The sequence below is a fragment of the Gnatocerus cornutus genome, chromosome 2 (genome assembly GCF_029298725.1).
Source record: "Gnatocerus cornutus isolate USDA-ARS CGAHR chromosome 2, icGnaCorn1.1, whole genome shotgun sequence".
Taxonomy (NCBI): domain Eukaryota; kingdom Metazoa; phylum Arthropoda; class Insecta; order Coleoptera; family Tenebrionidae; genus Gnatocerus; species Gnatocerus cornutus.
In genome coordinates, this window is record NC_142234.1 from 15,942,513 (window position 1) to 15,962,387 (window position 19,875).

The 19,875-nt window shown below is 36.1% G+C and overlaps 4 protein-coding genes across 6 annotated transcripts; 1 reads left to right on the forward strand and 3 right to left on the reverse strand.

The window, feature by feature from the left end:
- Positions 1-7: 7 nt before the first annotated feature.
- On the reverse strand, positions 8-7,344 carry Taf1 (TATA-box binding protein associated factor 1). 2 transcript variants are annotated; one of them, XM_088030039.1, is made up of 23 exons: positions 7,096-7,344; positions 6,888-7,042; positions 6,758-6,828; positions 6,482-6,709; positions 6,111-6,329; positions 5,875-6,060; positions 5,690-5,827; positions 5,457-5,629; positions 5,181-5,407; positions 4,710-4,869; positions 4,419-4,659; positions 4,070-4,371; positions 3,570-4,020; positions 3,302-3,523; positions 3,123-3,248; positions 2,327-3,071; positions 1,727-2,274; positions 1,534-1,678; positions 1,193-1,486; positions 999-1,141; positions 821-949; positions 392-773; positions 8-346 (listed from the first exon to the last, which is right to left on the reverse strand). In XM_088030039.1, exons 1-23 carry the CDS (start codon positions 7,242-7,244, stop codon positions 117-119), a joined length of 5,664 nt encoding a protein of 1,887 aa, XP_087886165.1. In that variant the 5' UTR covers positions 7,245-7,344; the 3' UTR covers positions 8-116. The 2 variants fall into 2 exon arrangements, with proteins under 2 accessions (XP_087886165.1, XP_087886164.1); XM_088030038.1 differs by having other exon boundaries at positions 5,457-5,620; positions 5,678-5,827.
- A 321-nt stretch (positions 7,345-7,665) lies between these two features.
- LOC148179482 (kinetochore protein NDC80 homolog) lies at positions 7,666-10,671 on the reverse strand. Its single transcript, XM_088029650.1, has 15 exons — positions 10,497-10,671; positions 10,346-10,448; positions 10,259-10,300; positions 9,973-10,101; positions 9,705-9,924; positions 9,534-9,658; positions 9,287-9,377; positions 9,124-9,242; positions 8,953-9,076; positions 8,701-8,906; positions 8,536-8,652; positions 8,277-8,489; positions 8,103-8,218; positions 7,951-8,053; positions 7,666-7,895 (listed from the first exon to the last, which is right to left on the reverse strand). Exons 1-15 carry the CDS (start codon positions 10,571-10,573, stop codon positions 7,779-7,781), a joined length of 1,902 nt encoding a protein of 633 aa, XP_087885776.1. The 5' UTR covers positions 10,574-10,671; the 3' UTR covers positions 7,666-7,778.
- Positions 10,672-10,935: 264 nt separating this feature from the next.
- On the forward strand, positions 10,936-11,991 carry Aptx (aprataxin). The gene is made up of 3 exons (XM_088050738.1): positions 10,936-11,194; positions 11,280-11,734; positions 11,789-11,991. The coding sequence occupies exons 2-3, from the start codon at positions 11,293-11,295 to the stop codon at positions 11,947-11,949; spliced, it is 603 nt and encodes a 200-aa protein (XP_087906864.1). The 5' UTR covers positions 10,936-11,194; positions 11,280-11,292; the 3' UTR covers positions 11,950-11,991.
- LOC148179484 (uncharacterized) lies at positions 11,982-19,327 on the reverse strand. Of its 2 annotated transcripts, XM_088050736.1 has the most exons (5): positions 18,741-19,326; positions 16,179-18,663; positions 14,289-14,509; positions 14,085-14,167; positions 13,081-13,172 (listed from the first exon to the last, which is right to left on the reverse strand). In XM_088050736.1, the coding sequence occupies exons 2-4, from the start codon at positions 18,628-18,630 to the stop codon at positions 14,129-14,131; spliced, it is 2,712 nt and encodes a 903-aa protein (XP_087906862.1). In that variant the 5' UTR covers positions 18,631-18,663; positions 18,741-19,326; the 3' UTR covers positions 13,081-13,172; positions 14,085-14,128. The 2 variants fall into 2 exon arrangements, with proteins under 2 accessions (XP_087906861.1, XP_087906862.1); XM_088050735.1 differs by lacking the exon at positions 14,085-14,167 and having other exon boundaries at positions 11,982-13,172; positions 18,741-19,327.
- Between the last annotated feature and the right edge of the window lie 548 nt (positions 19,328-19,875).

Sequence of the window (19,875 nt, forward strand, 5' to 3'; positions counted from 1 at the left end):
ATCGTACTTCTGTATAAATTTCTGTGTATTTTTTAATATCAACAATAAATGTTTCTTAGTATAAAACATATTTAGTTCTATAATTAAGACCAGCTAACTCTCCTATAACTATAACTTTAAAACCAAAGATCGCCACCATCGTCTTCTTCCTGTATAGGAACATCAGCAACATTGGGTGCCTCATCCTCGCTGTCGCTAACTGCCAAATCATCATGAATCTTCATTCCAGAATCCTGCGCTTGTAAAACAGTCTCTTCTATTTTGATCGCCTCTTTGTTATGCATAGGCAATCCAACCATTAAGAAGTCTGAGGGATCATAATTTGGATCAACATCCATACTTTCTTCTGTAAAGAAAAAATGAAGTATTTTTAACACACCAACAGTCATACCTTTATAAGAAAGAAGATCGACTCCTTCTTCGTTCTGTTGGTAGTAACCCATTGACCCCAATTGTACCATTGCTTCAGCAGCTTGCTGACTGTCGTCGTCAGCGTTGACAGTTTCCATCGGTATTTCCGCAGGGATAATAAGTCCGCCTTTGTTGTCTTCAAACTCATGTAACGGCACTTCATCCAACTCCTCCTCGCTTGAAAATTGCAAATCTTCTTCAAGAATCGCAGCTTCGTCCTTCTTGGACTTGCGCTTTTTCGGTCTTGAAACAGACGCTGTGATGTCTTCATTGGTTTGAATACCACCTTCTACATCAACGTAGTCGTAGTCGTCCATGCTGGACTTCATAAACGAGTTTTGATCAGGGGAACTTGCTTGACTCTGAAACACAAAAACTCAGTGAAAAGTACAAGAAAACTTGTGATTACAATTCTATCGGGCTCTGCGATTGTGTAATTTTCTTCTTCGCCGCCCATCCACGCTTGGTCATCATCCTGCAACGCCCGTTCTTGTGCCAACGAAACTTTATTTTCTAATTGAGTCAAATGCTCATCGTACTGAAACCCAAAATAACAATGACGGATCAAATATGTAAACTACGAGTACCTCATCCAGCGTTGCTTTACAGATTTTCACCAACTGCTCTGCTTTTTCAGTGAACGGAGAATCTCTGCCGTTGTATAATATACAGTTTTCCAAGATCTGTTCGATATCAACCAAAAATTCGTGTCTGCTATGGTATTTGTGCGCTAAAAATTAATTTGATAATGTCGGTAAATTTATAACATTCGTGGTCCTACCGGCGACTTTCTTTGAAATTGTTTCCAAATCCATGGGGCGTTTGACTATGCTGTAATAGTCCTTCACTAACTTCTTGTTGACGGGTTTGAGGAAAGGCCATGATTCTGACATAGCTTTGAGTTTAGTATTTATAACGTTGTCTAAAATAAATGTTAACGCGACTTGGTCGTTATCGTCTAAGAGCGGATTTATCGCCTTTTCTAGCCTCATTAGTCTTTCTTCTTTTTCTCCCAAGCGCTCCACGCATTTATGTAACATCCGTTCAGCAGCCACTGTTAAGCTACTTTTTGCACCTAAATAAATACATAAAAACTGTTGCAATCACGAATACACTCATTACCATTATATAAAGTTGAATTCTCCACGATTTGGTTCACATCAGCTAAGAATTCTTCCCGACTCTGGTACTTTTTCTGCCGCAGATTTTCTCTGATTGTTTGCAAGTCCATCGGTCTTTGAATAATCCTGTAGTAATCCATAACTTTCTGAAGTATCAATCGTTAGTTTGTGATATTGATGAAATAGAACTATACCTTGGGATTGACAGGAAATAGGAAAGGCTGCACGTCCGGCATGTCTCTCATTTCATTCAAGATGTTTTCTAATATGGTAGACAATACCACCACTGGATCGGTACGACGTCGATTAGCTGTTCTGTTGTGTCGTTTCAAATAGTCGCAGTGAAGATCAGAAACGCCGCGACGCCTTCTCTTGCCACTCATCGCTTCTTTGGGTACTTTCAATAACAGCGTGCGTCGTTTCATCTCTTCCGCGTGCTTGAGTAACTTGCTGGATAATTTCACTTTAGTTCCGTCAATGTTAACGAGGTCTTCATCGTCAGTGTTTAACTGTTTCTCGATTTCTTCCTCTTGTTCTTCAGTCATTGCAACATTCATGGGGGCGCTTGAACCACTGTTCTGGTACAGCGGACAAGCTTTGTTGGTTCTCATATGGCCCACGTTACCACAAGCGCCACACTTGAGTTTGAGATCTGGTTTAAGTTTCGTTTTTCTTCGGGACTTGGGAGGTGATATTACTGCAGACTTGTTTGGAGATGTATTGAAAGGCTGACTGGTGGGACCTAGAAAAAACATTTTAACTACCTTTTCTCTATTATCTAATTTGTTACGTACTATCGTTTAATCCCAGTTTCTCGGAACTCCCTGGAGTACTTGATGATGCGAGTCCAAGAGCCAACCTCTCCTTCTCTTGGTTTCTCTTGATCCTCCTTAATTGTTCCTGAATCCTACGCTTCTCTCTCTTCATTTCCTCTTTCTGTGCTTCATCAAGAGTGGCAAATTGTCGTATGAAAGCATCATCTTTCGTAGTTCTTATCTTCACGTACGCATCGATGACTGCAGCTTTCCTCACAGTTTCAACTCGGGTGAATTCCTTTCCTTCTGCATCTCTGAACGTACGGACGATCTTCAAGACGCGACCTTGTTGTGCGTACGATGACTGCTCTTGATTCTCGTCATCGTCCTTTTTTTTATCTTTGCCTTTCTTCTCGTCGCCTTCCATTATCATTTTACGAAGTTCTTGGCGTTCTTGTTCTTCCCGTTCGAGGGATAGTTGGGTACTCGTTTTCTTATTCGCCAGCATATTTTCGATGTTTTTACCCATTTCTTCAATATCCTCGTCGCTGTCTTCATCAGAGCTTTCTCCTTCGTCTGTACTTAACACTTCAGAGCTCGCTAAAACTCGGTTTTGAAGGTCGAAGATCCGTTGACATTCTTCTTTATAGCGCTCTTGATGTTCGGCAATGGAAAATCGGTTGCCTCTGGAGAATTTGTCCATTCCTTCTTCCCCAGCTTTTGCTTTTTCTGTGGAAAGTGTGCGGACCACGTCGATGACCTCCCAACGCGACAGTTTTTTGATCTGCAACACAAACGTGTGGTCTAAATTTTGTAACATTTAGTCAGATATTACTTCTTCTTCAGGGACTCCAAACTTCCTCAACAAAGCTTTAGCGTTATTAAGAGACAAACGACGCAAATCGGCGTCGGTGCCGGTGACCGTGCGCTTTGGTTGAGACTCCTGTTCTTCTTTGTTTTGCTGTAAAAAAAATTAATTACTTAAGGGGTCCATTGTGGGTGTGTTTAGATTACAGTCGGCTTGTTTGGTACTCTGACATAACTGAAGCCTTCGCCACATCCGGTAGGATCCGCTGGTCCTGTCAACTGAAGAAGACATTTTCCTTTCATGGCTTGAATGTAGGCCCTCGTTGTGTTCCAGGGTGCCACTTTTACTTCATCGTCCATTTTTAACTGCATTTCTTCATCGTCGTCTTCCGCTGGTGTGAAAATAAATTTCTCCCCATATCCAGCGTCCTGAAATTACTTCTTGAGTTAACATTTTTTAATACAATCAACGTACTTTTAGTCTCTGTTCTGCGGCCACCATGCTGAAGTACGAGCAACACTGTTCCGGCGAAACCATAGCACGAATTTCTTCTTCCGTGGGAAGCCGAAACTCTGGTTTAATTACCCACCAATTCGAGTCCATTCCGGTTCTCTTAAAATCTGCACAAAGTTTAAGTCGCTTTCTGATACTGCTTTCGGAGTGCGAAGGAAACGCTTTTTTGATATCGTCCATTTTAATTCTACGAGGATTGTCTCGACTTTTCCAGAATAAGCGGTAGATGAAAACCTGAAGAAAATCTCGGACGAAATTGTTAGCCCTCTTTGAATTGGGTCCAGGGACTTCATACAGAGGACACTGTTGTCCTGCCACATACAGAGCGTCTAATTCTCGCACATAATAATTCTGTCGGGTTCGTATCACCAAGAAATCCGTGTTAGGAATGGCGTGTTCATAAATGGGGGCTCTGAAATTGATTTTGCACGCAACTTGATTTACAGATGCTCCATAATTACCTGTACATGTTGTTTTCAACAGCTTGAATTGACTGTCCTGGATGCAAGATACCCAGAAACGGCGAAGTATGCGCATATGCGGTCTCGCCATATTTGTATGTTGGAGGTCCTGAATCCTTCGCTGCTTTCCTTTTATAATAATTTTTAATTTTGGAGCACATTCCAACTTGATTCATCAAAGGCGGGTGCTCCTCACAAAATTCAACTAAAATTATATCCCCATCGCGTCCCGTCAAGTCTTCTGGTGTTCTCATGAAGAAGACGTCGCCGCCACCAGAAGCCATTCTTTCTGCTTCTCTTTGCTGTAATTCAATCGTTTATACTGTGTAATGTACAAAAATAGTCGTACTTTCGATTTCTTTTTGATGTGTTTTATTAGCGGCATTACCGGATGAGGACCTGGTTGAGCCAAAGGACCATGTGAAAACCGCTTCATCGGTGGTCTGTGGAAGTTTCTTAATCGCATCAACCCCATGTGAGTTTGTATAAAAGGAGCTCGAAGCTCCACAACTGGAGTTGAATGTTGAATTAGATTTCCGCCGCCGACTTTGAGGCGCATTGTTGTTTCAGAAGAACGTGGCATGTAATACCTGAATAAAAAGGTTACTGGGGAAGATTTTTTAAATAATAAATTACATACACATCGTTTGAAATGTTGAAAGGATCTCGATTGGGCGACTTTGGTGGTGGTGGAGGAGTGTCTTCTTGTAAAACGTTGATAACGCCGGCTTTGCCCAGGAGGATCTTTGATTTTTTGACGTGGGGGTGAGGGATCTTAACCTTTACCGGCGTTGCTTGACCTTAAATTGTTGTTTGAAGTTGTTAAGTAATCGCAGTTTTTCGGAATTATTTGTTTGAATTGCTACTAAACTTTTTTTGAATCGACGATGATGAAAAGCCGATATTAATTATTTTTTGATCGGTCTTATGTAATTAGTTTTTTAAGTTATTATCAATCGGGCGTGAAATCAGTTAGTTCGGTGGAAACTTCCGAGGAATGAAGAGCTCAAGTGACATAGTTTACGTTTAAAAGGTAAGACAATTTAATATCAACATTAATATTAAATTTCACGCTCAAAACTTCTGATTTAACATCAAAGCTTCAACTCACCTGCGATTTGTTTCGACGGGTCGATGTCATCAGGTATTCCCAAAATTATATTTTCGTCGTTAGGGTCCAACGTTAGAATGGAAGGTTTTGGAATTTGAGTCATATTCTCAGCATCCCAGATCACGTCATCTTCCCATTTCCCGTACACTAAATCTTCATTCTCGACAGGGAAAATAGAATACCACGTGTCATCCTGTTCAGGATCGGGACGTGGTTTAGCTGCCATACTAAACAAAAAATAACAATAATAAAAAGTAATAACAAATCTTTCCGTACATTTGCGTTTTGGCCTTCATACCAGGCAACGGTGGGGCTGGTATTGGTAATCTGACCGAACTTCCAGATAACAAACCTCCCTTGCCGGGTTGACTGAAAGCTTGCGCTGTCCTGTTGCCACTACTAGGCACCCATCCAGCTGCATTGGTCTTGGAATTTAGTTTCTGTAACACCTACAATAGTGTATACATTCTTAATAAAAAGATAAATGTTCAATTTACATTTTTGAATACTTTGTGTTTAATGTCATTGCCATCCCAAACAACATCATCTTCCCAATGAAGTTGGGTGACCATTAAAAAAGCATCATCCGGAAATTCCTCCCCTTCTTTAGGTTCTTCAGTTTCAGTTTCAATTTTGACCTCCTGGGGCTGTTACAAATATAGTTTAATTACCCAATAAAATTATAAAAATTTACCTTTTCCTCCGAGACTTTAAAACCATAATTAAAACCGTCACCTGTCTCAGGAACATCCAACATATCATACCAAATTTGGGCAGGACCAAACCTCCAGTCAGCCACTTTCGGTCCTGTGTCGTCTTTAGATTGTGCTTCAGCTTTATTGTCTACAGCTGTGCTTTGTAGAGGTTTTAAGAATTTTTCCTAATAATATCAATTAAATTATTTCAATAAGATTTTACATGTGTACGTACTTCATCATCGCTTTTACACTGTTCAATAGGTGGAGTTTCAGAATAATCCATGAACCATCCGCGATGTTTTGGTTTCTCATCTTCAGAATTTGAGTCAGAGTCATGCTGATTGATACTATCCTTGTGTTTTCTCTTCTTGCGTTTTTTCCTCACATTTCTCCAGATATTTGGTAAGCTGCTGGGTTTTCCAGGACCAAAGAGCCTTGAAAATCTCAATACCTAGGAAGATAAATGAGCCATGTTCAATAATTATATCATCAAATTTAGCGCCCTTTTACAGATTAGATTCAGGATACTAAAATTTTTAATTAAATGTAGTACTATATTGGCAAAAAGGCGCTAATTCGAAACTATTTACATAATTAATTTACCTTTCCATGTCTAAAGTCAGGAAATAAATCAGTGACATCAATGTTTGCATATTTTGATGGTAACATGGCTGCTAATGGTGTTTCCAACCTTTTTTTTTCACATTCTTCCCCATAACTACTTAGTGGTTCAGATAGTTCTTTAGTTATTGGAACTGGTGGAGGAGGCATCAGTTTATTATCATTTTCATTCACAGTTTCATCATCAGCATCATAGTTATCTTGCTTGTTCTGAAATAAGCAGTTTTAAGTAAATAATAGATTCACAACCAAACTCACATCTGTTTCTTCTTCTTCAGCAAGTTCATTGATGTCAGAGAAATCAATTGCAGTGGGAGATTTTGATTCAACTAAAATACAAAATTAAAATACAAAATTAAAATACAAACTTGGAATCTTTAAATCTCACAATTAACATCATCACTACTATTAGAGTTGGAGGTTTCTTTACTCTTTTCATCAAATTTCGTTTTTTCATCTTGTGATTCAAAATCGCTATCAGAGTCTTCTTTTACAAACTCATCCATTCCTATGATTTCCTTAAATGTTGAGCCCAAACCAAGTCTACAATTCCAAACGGGAGTAAAAACACAATCTAAAATAGTGCAGAAACTTACTTTCCCAGGTTTGAAAGCTGTTTTTGAGACTCTGAATCCAAAACATCGCTCTCGAGTTGCCCCCGTTCATTAATATTACCGAATAAGAATCCTGTGAGATCCACACAATCTTCATCTTTGCCGTACGTTTCTTCGTCGCTGTCACTCATTTTGGACTATGAAAATATAATATTTTGGGGTTTGTACATAAATAAATTTTGGTAACCCCAAATTCAACTGGCGTTCTGTCAAATTGTCAAACACTGTCAAACTCGCAAACTGTCAAAACTTATAAACATGAAGTTTGCAACGAAACGAAGATTTCAATTACAGTAGTTTTAAACTTTTGATTGAGTCGGTCAACATTAACTTAACTTTAATTTATATTCAAGCCCTTCAATATTACCAAAGCTTATTTAAAATTTGCACAATTTAACAATATTAACACATATTGAAAAACGCTATCTTCGCTTCTGTTGGCATAGGGACATTTGAACTACTATAATATTTAATCTACAATTACAATTTTTGAAATCAATGTCTCAAATCATTAATTTGTATAAACAAGGAAGGAAATAACAGAACCATAAATTTTTGCTATTATAATACAAGTAAAATTGACGAGAACGCTCTTTAATACACCAAACATAATTGTAATTATAACTATTAAACTATAAAACTGCTAAAAGAAACAAACACTATTTTTAATTGTGTTTTCTACACTCATCAAGGTTCTTCAGATCTTCAAGAATATTCTTCTGAATAAGTTCAATTTCTTTCAAGTAGTTTTGCAAAGCATCAAATATTTCGTTACGATTTGTCTGCAAGAACAAAATAAGAAAAGTTGTACATGTAGTTTACGCTAAAAATGCTCACAGTCATGCTTATTAGATAGTCGAATACTTCATCCTGTAATTTACTAAAGAAATCTATAAACAGTGCTCTTTTTTCCCGAAACTCAACCTGAGTGTTGTTTTTCCTATAATAAAATGATTAGACATTAAACCTTCACATTTGCGTTGACTTACATTGCTTTTGTTTCATTATATTCTTGCTTCGCCCTTTGTAAAGCGAGCTCGGATTTTTTAAACTCCTTTATCTTTTCCTGGAATTCCTCTTTTTCCTTCTGTCTTTTATTGTTAAGCTACAATTAAATGGAAATTAGCAAAATTACAATTTAAAACTAGACGAAGAAAACTTACAGCCTCAATTTCTGCACAACACGTTTTTATTTTTAGATTCAGCAATTTCTCACGCTCATACAACTTTTGAATATTTAGTTTACTAGTTTCAACTTCTCGTTTTATAGAAGAAATTGATGACTGAATTTTTAAAAGTTCTGCTCTTGTAATTTCTAGTTCTTGTTTGTATTTGGTTTCAAATTTTTCAATGTTTTCAACAAGAGTTTTAATTGTCTGCAAAGTAACAAATGAAGGAATTATTTCACTGTATTTTACTTACATATCCAAACTGTCTCGTTAAAAAATTCGATCCTTTTATTTGAAGAACCTTTAACTCTGGCTCAATCGCTGAAAGTTTCATTAGCGCATTGTTTATACGATGTACTTGTGTTTCAATCTACAATAAAATGAATAGAAATAGAGCCCAATAAATTAAATAAAAAACCTTCTTATTTGCTTCTGTTAATTTTTGTTCGTAATCCTCATTCATTTCGTTTTGAGTTTTAATTTGTACTTTGGTTAAATCTATAGTGTGCTTCAGTTCATCAATATTTTTCATGATCTTCTTCTTCTCTTGATGTGTGCATGGCTGATTTTTTACTTGCTCTTTCAGAAGAGCAACCTCGTTCTGTTTTTGTTGGATTTTCAATACTACAAAAATTATTTTATAAATATTACCAAAAAAAAAATAACAAACCTAATTTTTCTCTTCGTGATTTGGCCAGCGCAAGGTGGGAATCTAAATCACCTTCTGCTTCATCTTTGTGTAAGTTAAATAAATCAATTTCGCTTTTCAGCTCCATAGTTTCTTTTTTTATTGCCTATGTAAGAACGGTTTCAAAAATGAAGAACAACTTAGCAAACTTACTTCATTTTGAACTTGCTGTGAATTTAAAATCTTCAGTTGCGTATCTCTCCGTTTCTCCAGGTTGACCACTTCAGCTGCCAACTGTTTATGTTCTTCTTCATTTATGTTTAAGAGACGCACTAAAATTATTTGTAAGATTGAATTAGTCCACTGAAATACATACCTAGATTTTGCTTGAACTCTTCATCTGCTTCAAATTCATTTTGATTGTTATTGAATAGGAGATGTCTTTTAGCCACGTAATTAAGAACACACTAAAAAGAACATTAAACAAAAATATTAATATTCAATCTATTTTAATTACTTTTTAATTAATTAAAATCAAAAGACAAAACGCCATACATGCATTATTTATCAAAAAATGTCTAATTTAGTTGTTTTTGAAGTGCACAATAATTAATTGATCTTACCTGCCTCTTTTGAAGTGGAATGTCTTTTGTAACAACTGGTTCTTCTACTCTTCTTATAACGTTAACCAAATCCACTAACCAGCTAAGCAAGCTTATAATGTGTGGCCATGTGTGCAAAGTATTTACTAAAATAAATTAAATAAAACAAGAAATAAAAACTTTACAAGTCACCTGTTTTTAGCATGGAATTTGATATATTGCCTGGATAGCCAACCATTTTCATGGTTTGTAAAACAGTCTCTTTATAATTTATGCTGTTAATTTCAAGTTTTGGATTGAGTTCTTTCAGTAGAATATCCATAATGATAACAAAAGTACTTATTGTAAGTGGTTTCATACTCTTAGGAATATATTCAGGACAATTTGGATTTGCTGAAAGAAATGAGACTACCTGAAATAAACAAATTGTAAACATATTCAAAGAGACTCAATAACTTACTTTTGCAAGCTGTTGGGAAACCCATTTTGGATTGTTGACTCCTTTGTCAGGAGCTGGCCAATTTGGAGACTTACTTCTGTTTGATCTTGTTGAACTAGGTGTCATTGATGTCTTACGATAGGTAGTACTCTGACAAAATTCAAAATTTAGTTCAATTTAATAAAATTCCCATGAAAGACACTAAGTATGTGAGGGACACCAGAAAAGAATCAGGAAATGGTTTTAACAAAATAGTCAACTATAGTAGCAGTAGCAAGGAGGTTTAGATATGCAAGTAAATAATTACCAATGTTGGAGTTTGACTGAGGGACCTCTTGGAACCAACACCCTGAAATCAATTATAAATCAATTGCTTTTCTTCATTAAAACATACTGAAACACTGAATGTGGTTTTCTTGAATCCAGAAGAACTTGCTCTTTGAAAAGAAGGTACCTGAAGTTTATCACGTAAAGGTGTTGCGTTTTTCAAAGAAGTCCTGAAGACAAACCAATTATAAACTTTTCCAAATGCAATATACGCTTACCGGGTTAGAGATCTAGAACGGTTTCGCCCATCACTTCTGGATATTGGAATGTGAGAACTGCTGTTACTGCGCCTCATTTTAGAAAATTAATTAAGCCAAGAATAAAAAACTTTCAAAGATGAAGGAACCATCAAAAACCGTTGCGCCTTTGAAATACTTTGAACCTTAGATTAGTTAGAGCAGAGATAACTTGTTAGAGCTTTGAACTGAATTATTGGCCAATCAGAGAGACTCAAGTAGGTCTTTTAAACTTTACATTTAAACTATCGAATGATTTAAATATTAAAAATTGTATTGTTGGGCAGTATTTAATAAAATCTATTAAAAAATGTGTGTGTTTGCATTACAAAATAGATTCCAATAAAAAAAAATTGTGACTTAACACAGTTTTAAATTAAAATTTAAAAGCGTCTTTAGTGTTTTTAAGGCTACCGGTGACAGTTGGTATTGCCCCTGTCACTGGGCACGTCAAAAATTAGGACATGTGTTCATTTTAAAATTTATTTTTATTTGTTTTTACATTAATACTGTTTAACGGTTTTGGCAAAGAAGAATCGTTTAGTAAGTACTTTCTGCTCTTAATCAAGAAACTGTACATGACATGATACATGGTGCATTTTAATTAAAAACTGAAGAACGTGTGCTCTTTTTCGAATTTTAAAAACAACGGGTGAAATCGTGCAGAATTTACGAATTTGGTAAGAGAGTATAGTTATTTTGTACATTGAATTATTCCGAATCTAAAACCTCTGATGTCTATAGTATCGGGCTTTGATATTTCAGCTTATACACGACGATGAGTAAACGTAAGTCCTCTGACAAAAAGGAGCCTCCAAATGAACCAAAAAAACGAAAACTCACTGGGCACTGGAATATGGGTCTTCTTGACTCTATTTCAGATCCAAAATATTTTGTTAAGTCCGACGATTTAGTGTCTATAATCAAAGATAAATACCCAAAGGCCAAACACCATTACTTAATAATGCCCAAAGAGAACATACCCAGTTTGAAAGCTGTAAAAAATAAGCACGTCTCTTTGTTAAAACACATGGAAGATGTTGCTCTAGAGTTGATAAAATCAGAACATGAAAACATAACATTTAAATTGGGCTACCATGCTGAAGCAAGTATGGCTAGGCTGCATTTACATGCAATTAGTGATGATTTGGTTTCTGATTGTCTTAAAACAAAGAAACATTGGAATAGCTTCACAACAGATTTTTTTTTACAGCCTGAAGGTGAGTAGTTACCAATTACTAATTAAATGTAAATTCTGAACTCTTAATTTACAGATGTCCGCCAGAATTTAGAGAAAAATGAGAAAGTTGTGTTACCCCCCAAAGACATTTGTAAGAAATTCATGGAGAGCCCTCTCAAATGTCACAAATGCTACGTTAAACCCAGAAATATGCCGGAGCTGAAGAAGCACATCCTCACCCACGTGAAATCGTAATTGTATGTCTCAATTTATAATAAAAACACAAGTAGTTCGTAATTTATTTATATAAAGCAGAATTTTCCGTAAATAAGCAACATATACAAAGGATGAGCTACCATCGGTAAAGTAACAGGGAACACACATTAAACTCAATTGTGTAATAAAGTCATAAATATTCTTTTTACATAGTTTAAGAAGAAGCATATAAATAACAAGCCATTGTTTAAACATTTCGCATAACTTAACTACAGAGAATAATAAAAATATTTGCACATTTAATAATCTCAGATTATAAAATCACAATTGGGTAAATTCTATTCTTACGCACTAAAAAAATAAAATACATACATGAAATGAAGGAAAAAATAACCAAATCGTCTAATATTTCAAAACTTTGGAAGAGATTCTTGAAGTACGAAAAGTCTCCTGTTCACAGTTTTACTGTTTTCCATTTTCGTTGTTTGTTTTTGAGATCGGCGTGAGCCACAGTTCATGTTTATGCAGCATAACTGTGAAAGGAGATGACTCAATGCAAATGTAGTCAATTAATGCAATAATTATGACCTACTATAAACTAACATGTGGTAAAATAAAAAAAAATCGTGTGCAATAAACAAAACAATCGATGTCAGGTATGTCAGGATGATATGGTCATACAAATACTACAAGACTCAAGTACGTAGGTAATGTTACAAATTGTTGCAGTATATTGCTCTTCAGCACTAAACCCGAATTTCTCGCTTAAAACTAAATTAACTGATATCAAGAACTAGTTTTAAGTTATACAAACAATATCACAGTAAATATTTTTAATGACAAAAGTTGAATAAATGCAACACTAGGCAGTTATAAACATTAAATATTTGGCGTATGATTGAATCAATTTGAGCTCGTATTGCACCAACTGCCATCAAATTTTCCTCCTCAAGGACCTTCAGTTTCACATTACCTACATACAAAAACTAATAAAATATTCACGAATACTCTACAATAATTTACATGATGCTCCTTCGTTCGAATGTCGTTTCTAACGATTAGCAATAAAATATAAAATCAGAGCGAGTAATAACCTAATGGAGGACACGATCCTTCCAAGCGTTTCGTAAACTTGCCCTTGCAGGGCTCAATTCACATGGGCTGGGCGTTGGGGGACTGAAACCCTCATCTGCCGAGAGAGTCAAGTCTTCTTCTTCTTCTGAACTTAATAACTGTTCTAGAGCAGCTGTACCATGAAAGCTCTAAAAACGAAAATGAATGCATTAGAGGTGTGTACACGCCAGGTTACCACTTTAGAAACATTTCTGGGGTTCCTAAAGGGTCAATCTTACTCCCTTTCTTACATGCCAACGATCTAATTATTAGTATTCGTATATTACAATGCTTCTGTGCGTGTTTAAAAGCTGTGAATACAGTGTAAAGGCATTTTGAAAAGACCTTGATAACCTCGGTACGAAGGATTGATATTCCACGCATTTTTATAATAAAGAGTGGAGATGTGTTTATTACACTCCCACATAATTCTGAAATCACTTATGACGCATTTTTCCTTCATTTGCATTATAAATGTCTCCGTAAAGTTCAATGATAATCAACCTTCGATATTTGAGATGAAATTATCTTACCGTAATCAACTTAACAGAGCAAAAATTAAAAAGTAGGTATTTATAGTGTATCAAAAGTCAAGGTACATTTTCAACGTAAATATATAAACTGTTAAGTTTGTCATGGAGAAAGTACAGGAAAACATTGCGAAATGTAAGAGAGAATAGGACAGCGAGAGTACGTGTGACAAGACGTTTTTTACCACGTTTACACTGCTATGTAACTTCGCAACATCTCCACTTTAATACTTTTACACTTTTTTAATTCAAAGCAACGAAACATTTCTTTCAAGATCGGATAATTCCATAAATTTTGCTTTGAATAAAATGTCATCTTAGATAGCACTCTGTATATGTGAAGGTGATATATCCTTGCCTGCATTGTGCATAGAAAATTATTTTTAGTGAACGTGAAACTAAATAAAAAAAAACTGTGAAAAGAAAATCTATAAAATAAGTTCAACTCCCAAAAGTTAGTGCGTTAGTGTGACCAAAACCAGAAAAGTGTCAGTGTTTGTTAGCAATTAGAGTGTGCGAAAACAAACTTACGAAAAACTAATTAAAAAATGACGATCTACTTGTAGTTTCTCTAGTCAGAAGTTGCCTTCCACCATGTTATTTAGGACAGAAACCTAGCATAGAAATCGAACGTGCAATGTATTCATCAGCTATTGTTCTAATCACTAATTAAAAGTCAAAGTGATATCGTTATTAGCAAAGAAGAGCTAAATATCAAATTGCAATTTTTTGTACCTGGGAGCGATGTACTGAACTGGAATGGGACGGGGAACTATCACAGTCTTGATTGGCCTCACTGTATGACTGTGTCATGATGTTTTGTTTTTTGGCCATTTCTTTTCGTTTTCCTTCAGCCGCTGCTTTCATCGGGTCGTAGCTTTTTCGGCGTTTCCAGTTTTGGAATTCCTTTTCTCTACTTGACAAAGATGAGTTACTTCGGCCGCTTGATTTTTTGCCTACAAACAAAAATTCTAAAGTACCAATGGAGATTTATCATAAAATCATTTTTTTTATCTTGTTTGTTTCGTTACAACACGTAGTCACTGAACAAACAAAAAAAGTATAAATAGTTTTATATCACGAGCTGTACATATTGATTTCTTGTAACTCAAAATTGTGATGTTTCATCGGAGTCTGTTTATATTTTGTCCACGTTTGATCGCGATTTTTTATTGAATACGTAATTTTATTTATGGTGTCAATGGTAGACGTACGCGGCTTGAACATAGAAATTGGTTGCTTGTTGCTTTTCTATTGCTATCATTCATGACTTCAGTTTTATTTCTCGTTTCAGCTTTGCAATGTGCATTAGATATGTACATCTATTTATACTAACCATTAGCATTGACATAGAACCGCAGTTCCCAACCATTGAATTTTTTTTTTTCACACCGACTTTAAAATGACGATGACATCACATGCGATGAGTCAGTTGGGTTCTTGATTTTATTTTCTAAATATGTTCAACAGTTATTTCCTTCCGTCTTTACTTTTTTATTAATTGGGACGTAACAACTTTTTTCGTAATTCAAGTATTTCTTGTTTATGTGTTTACGGCTTACGAAAATACTTTCCATATACCGTAATAAGTAACGTTAAAATTACAACACAGCATGGAACGAGATTAAAATCTGCTTTAAATTTTAAATGCGAAGAAACTAGGTACATCATGATCATGTTCGTTTTATTGTTGCTAATAATTACTCGGCTTTCGTTAAAAGTGCACTTGATCAATGCGCAACTTTCTTTGGAATAATTATTACGATTTCTATTTTATTGTGTCGTAACATTTATTATGGTATTGTTCATTTGTTTTTAACAACAAAGTGGCAAATTGATAAATACCAAAGGTCATCTACTTATTGAAAACACCACGTATAGTACGAGTACGATATTAACAAATTTGATACACCAATTAAATGAAATGATGCGTTGATTTATGGTCATTGTCCTGTGAGAATACTTACTTTCGTGAATATTTTACAACAAGATGAAAGTTCCATTGAAAAAAGATGTTATCGTTTGTTTGATTAATTTCTGGCGGAATCGACACAATCTTGTTCACTTTAAAATTTTTACAGAGCAGTTATGTCGTGCCCACAGGTGTCCTTTTTATGTATGAGATTCTTACGTGTGCATTAATTTAAAATGATAGCTGTGCACCTGACTGTGTAGTCATCAAAATTTTTAGAGGGCAACATTTTTATGGTTTGAAGACAACAAACTCCTACTTGTAATTAGAAGTTTGTTAATATTCCAACCGCAATTACGTAATTCATAAGACTGAAATAGATAAAATTCGTCAACAAATCTAGTATTGTAACCAATAATAATAAAATGCAGTAAAAAAAAAGCTACATGTACTGTTTTCCTACAATTAGAGGCAAATCATGTGTATCTTCTGCGGTTTTTTATCGTGACTATAAAAAAATTTCAACAATTTTTCTACTCTATTTAACACAAATAACAAATATGAATGATATACTAATTCAGTTATTTCTAGAAAAGTATCATACGATTGTAACTTTTGGAATTTGAAACGGTACGATAGGTCCACTTTTAACCCATTAATAAGCCCGTTATCTTAAAACCTCTTAAAATTTTAAACCCCATCAAGTAACTTACCGCTTCCGTCCTTCTTCGTCGTCTTTTGCCCCCCAATGGTCGGTGGCTTACTCGTCCTCATACTGAACCTTCCACTATCTGTCCGTGAAAACACTTGAGGTTTACTCAAAGCACTTTTATTAGTGGTGCTTGAGACTTTTGGCACATGTTTGTTCGGTTCGGGTTTAGCGATAACGGGAGGTTTCTTGGTAACATTAAGAAGATACCTACTCTGAACTTCGTTCGTTTTAATAGGTTTCCTATCCACCGAAATTGCCCTCTCAGTCCTCACATGTTCAGGTTGGAATTTCCTTCGCATTTCCGGAGTGTTTGGGCATTTCGGAGGAATTGGAGGTTCGTCTAATCTCGCTCTCCTCAAACTGAAAGCGCGATTGTATCTCGTACTCGTGAGATTCGACAGATCTTTTTTCTTCGCTAAGTTTTTCTCGAAATCGTCCTCAGAGCTCGATTCAGTGTCCCCGAATTGGTTTCGATCGATTTTCTGGTGATCTGAGCTGTTACTGTTGCGTCTGAGTTGAAGATAAGTCGGTTTGATGTTGGCTGTTGAAGCGGATCTTTGTATGGAAGTGTTTCTGGTAAGGCTGGGAGAGTTCCTAAGATTTGTCTCTTGCTGGACCAAGTTCGTGTTTTTAGCCGGAATTGTGTTCTTTGTCGAAAAACTACTAGAGCGTCTGATTGGGCTGTTGTTTGGTGAATTTTGAATTTTGTGGATCACCTTGGTTTGATTGTATTGATTAAACATGAAAGTTTGATCAATACCTTGCAGATTCTTGCTTTGAAAATGTTCGAGTTTGTTGGAAATCTTCATGGTTTTGTCGTCCAGTGAATTGTGTCTTATATGAGACGCCCTTTGTTTCAGCAAGTGAGGTGAATTATTTAGTTGTAACCCGTATTTACCATCATAGTCACTGTCTTGATCGCTATCTAACGACAGTCTTTGCTGTAAGGAGTTGATGCAGTTTTGAGTTGGTTTCAAATAAGATTCTGTCTCCAAACTACTGTCTGAGAGGTCCACATTGAGAGAATTACAGCTATTTCGGCTCCTCGGCCTCGTGATGGTGTGAATCGGAGACGGGATTTTCGTCGGGGAGATTTTCCCCCCGACAGTGGGGGGTAAGTTTGATATTTTTCCCAGCATGAGGTTTCCACTGACGATTTCTGATACCCCATTAGTGTCGCTGCTTTTAGTCGAAATACTTTGTACGTTGACGATGTTGGCTGTTAGTTTCCTGTTGTTTTTGGCAAGTGGCGTTCGCACCGTTTCTGTCACCTCGACCTTATCACCTACATACGCTTCAACTTGGACCTCAGATTTCGTCAAACTTAGCTTCCTCGCTAATGGTTTTTCTTTCTCACTTTTAGTTCTAAAGGCACCACTTGAGGTAACTGAGATCACATTTCCTTGATCCATCAGTTGTTCTAATCCATTACCTATTTTCGCTTTAGGGCTAGGAAACATTATTTTAGTGAAAGTTTTGTTAGCGTCGTCACTTCCATTATTCATGTGTTTATCTTCGCTTTGAGTGATGGATAAATTCTGGGTCGGTGATAATATTGGTGATAACATTTTCGCGTTTCCTTTGTGAGTAAAAGCTTTGTAATTTGGGGTACTTTGTTGGAGAGACTTATTGCTGGGTTTTGGGGAGTTTGGTGATGGTATGCTCTCAAATTTGTCAATTATGTTTAGTTCTTGTGCTGGTTTAGGGATCTCAGGTCCTTTTTCTTTGAAGGTGTTCAAACTTTTGATGTAGTCTTCTGTTTTCTTAAGAACAGAGATTTGTTCGAGTTTAAATTCTGAATCTATGCTCATTCTAGCTTTTTGTTCTTCTGAGTAGTTGTCAGCATCTAATGTGTAAGTACCTGTATCACTAGCAGTGTCTGACTTATCAAAATCCACTTCTGCTGCTTCAATAAAGTTGTCATCTCTAGTTTCACATTCTGGACTTGAGTACTGTCGCAAGAAGTTGGGTTTCAGTGGTTTCTCCTTGGGACTAAAAGGACTGATCATATCCAGCTCAGGACTTGACACATCCTTGAGTTCAATCTCAGGCGTGCTAATATTGAAGAATCCACTGTTAGGAAACGACTGACTCATCTTGTCACTGATCACACTTTTCAAGGGCAAAGACAGTTCACTACGTTTAACACGAGCATTTTTATTCCGGTCACTTTTTTCATCTGAAGAAAAGTATCCTTCAGATTGAAAACTCGCCTTTCGCGGTAAATTCCCAGTATTTGGATGTCTCTTCGACGGGAGACTAAGCAAAGGCTCGTCGATTTTAGACAGTGACTGCCCCCGTCGGTGCTTTCTTTGGAACTTTTCCACCAAGTTTTTGTGTCGCTGAGTGTCCACAGACTTGCCGTCACCGAAGTCCACCGTGAAGGCGAGAGGCTTTGGGGACTCGGGTATTTTGAAATCGTCAGGGGATTGGTTGTCGTTGTTCTCGTCCATGATTCAAGCCGGAAATATTTCGCCAATTTCAACCTAAAAATACAAATAAAGGTCTTGCCAAATTCAGTGCGCGGAAATTTCGCACTTTGTTGTGGTTAGGGGAGACTCACCGTGGAAAATTATCGGTTTTCTGTTAAAAAATTGCACATTACTTCCACTGGTTTTTCGGATTTCTTGTAAAAAACGGAGCACTTGACATTTCTTTACATTTTTCGCAGCTGTGTAGGCGCGGACGAACTGACTGACGTTTGACGTTACTCTTTCTTTGACGTTCTCGCTCTCACCACGGTTACACGGTCGCGCGCGCGAAGCGTACAAATTTGAACCCAAAATGGTCTCTAGATGACGTCATTTCATCTTTTTTGAATTTGCGGTTTTTTAACATTTACTCTCTTGATATTTTATACGCACTGATAGCAACTTATCAATTACTTAACTATAAAATACAAATTTCTAGATACTTCATTCGATAAGATCCCCTTCCAAGCAACTTATCACATTTTCACTTTTCACTTACAGTACCAAAAGATTTTAATTATGTGAACCCACTCTAATTGAACATGAAAACAACTTTAAAATTATGTCATTTTTACGGTGAAACTTCTATACAAACAAGACGACAGCAGGTGAACGGACCCACTACAAAATTCAATGCTAATGCAGCAATAATAACGGGAGAACGATAAAAGTTGGAAGAATTTATAATTGATAAAAGAGAAGAACTAGGTAGCAGTACTAAATATTTTTTCTTCGTGGCATAATTATTTACTAATGAACCAGCTATCTGATTAGAATTATTAATTTACTCGTTACTGTAAGTAGGTACCTGTTGAAGATTCACGCTTTGTGCGCACCTTTCCATTGTTTATTCTTTAAAAAACGGGTTGCTTAAGAATCGGTAGTTTGCTAATCACTTTAAAAGCGGATTTACGATTTCTCTTTTTGTGGCAGTATATAAATTCAGAAATGCCTATTCAACTGACAAGAAATTGCAAAAACTGTTATACAATCCGTAGGAACGTCAGTGTGGATAAAATAAAATTGGATAATTTTACTTTACTTGAAAATGTTGGAGTCTTGTATGCATTTTTAATTTTTTATTTTAATATGCTCTTTATTTAGATTTCTAGGCAAAAAAATAAAAAAAAATATTTATAAAAATAAATAAATTTTGAATAAATACCAATATAAAAAAATCTTATTGCGGCAAATTTCATATTTCCAACATTTGATTTTGGGATAGGG

What these genes read in the sequence shown, in the direction of transcription:
- Taf1 (XM_088030038.1), bottom strand. Translation starts at nt 7,244, where the DNA reads ATGAGTGACAGCGACGAAGAAACGTACGGCAAAGATGAAGATTGTGTG. An exon ending in TTAAAGTCTCGGAGGAAAAG is followed by an intron (nt 5,828 to 5,874) that starts GTAAATTTTTAT and finishes TATTTGTAACAG; the next exon opens with CCCCAGGAGGTCAAAATTGA. An exon ending in AATTTCAAAGAAAGTCGCCG is followed by an intron (nt 1,142 to 1,192) that starts GTAGGACCACGA and finishes ATTAATTTTTAG; the next exon opens with CGCACAAATACCATAGCAGA.
- LOC148179482 (XM_088029650.1), bottom strand. Translation starts at nt 10,573, where the DNA reads ATGAGGCGCAGTAACAGCAGTTCTCACATTCCAATATCCAGAAGTGAT. An exon ending in TTTCCCAACAGCTTGCAAAA is followed by an intron (nt 9,925 to 9,972) that starts GTAAGTTATTGA and finishes TGTTTATTTCAG; the next exon opens with GTAGTCTCATTTCTTTCAGC. An exon ending in AAATTCCATGCTAAAAACAG is followed by an intron (nt 9,659 to 9,704) that starts GTGACTTGTAAA and finishes AATTTATTTTAG; the next exon opens with TAAATACTTTGCACACATGG.
- Aptx (XM_088050738.1), top strand. Translation starts at nt 11,293, where the DNA reads ATGAGTAAACGTAAGTCCTCTGACAAAAAGGAGCCTCCAAATGAACCA. An exon ending in TTTTTTTTTACAGCCTGAAG is followed by an intron (nt 11,735 to 11,788) that starts GTGAGTAGTTAC and finishes CTTAATTTACAG; the next exon opens with ATGTCCGCCAGAATTTAGAG.
- LOC148179484 (XM_088050735.1), bottom strand. Translation starts at nt 18,630, where the DNA reads ATGGACGAGAACAACGACAACCAATCCCCTGACGATTTCAAAATACCC. An exon ending in GACGAAGAAGGACGGAAGCG is followed by an intron (nt 14,510 to 16,178) that starts GTAAGTTACTTG and finishes TTTTGTTTGTAG; the next exon opens with GCAAAAAATCAAGCGGCCGA. An exon ending in GTTCAGTACATCGCTCCCAG is followed by an intron (nt 13,173 to 14,288) that starts GTACAAAAAATT and finishes TTTCGTTTTTAG; the next exon opens with AGCTTTCATGGTACAGCTGC.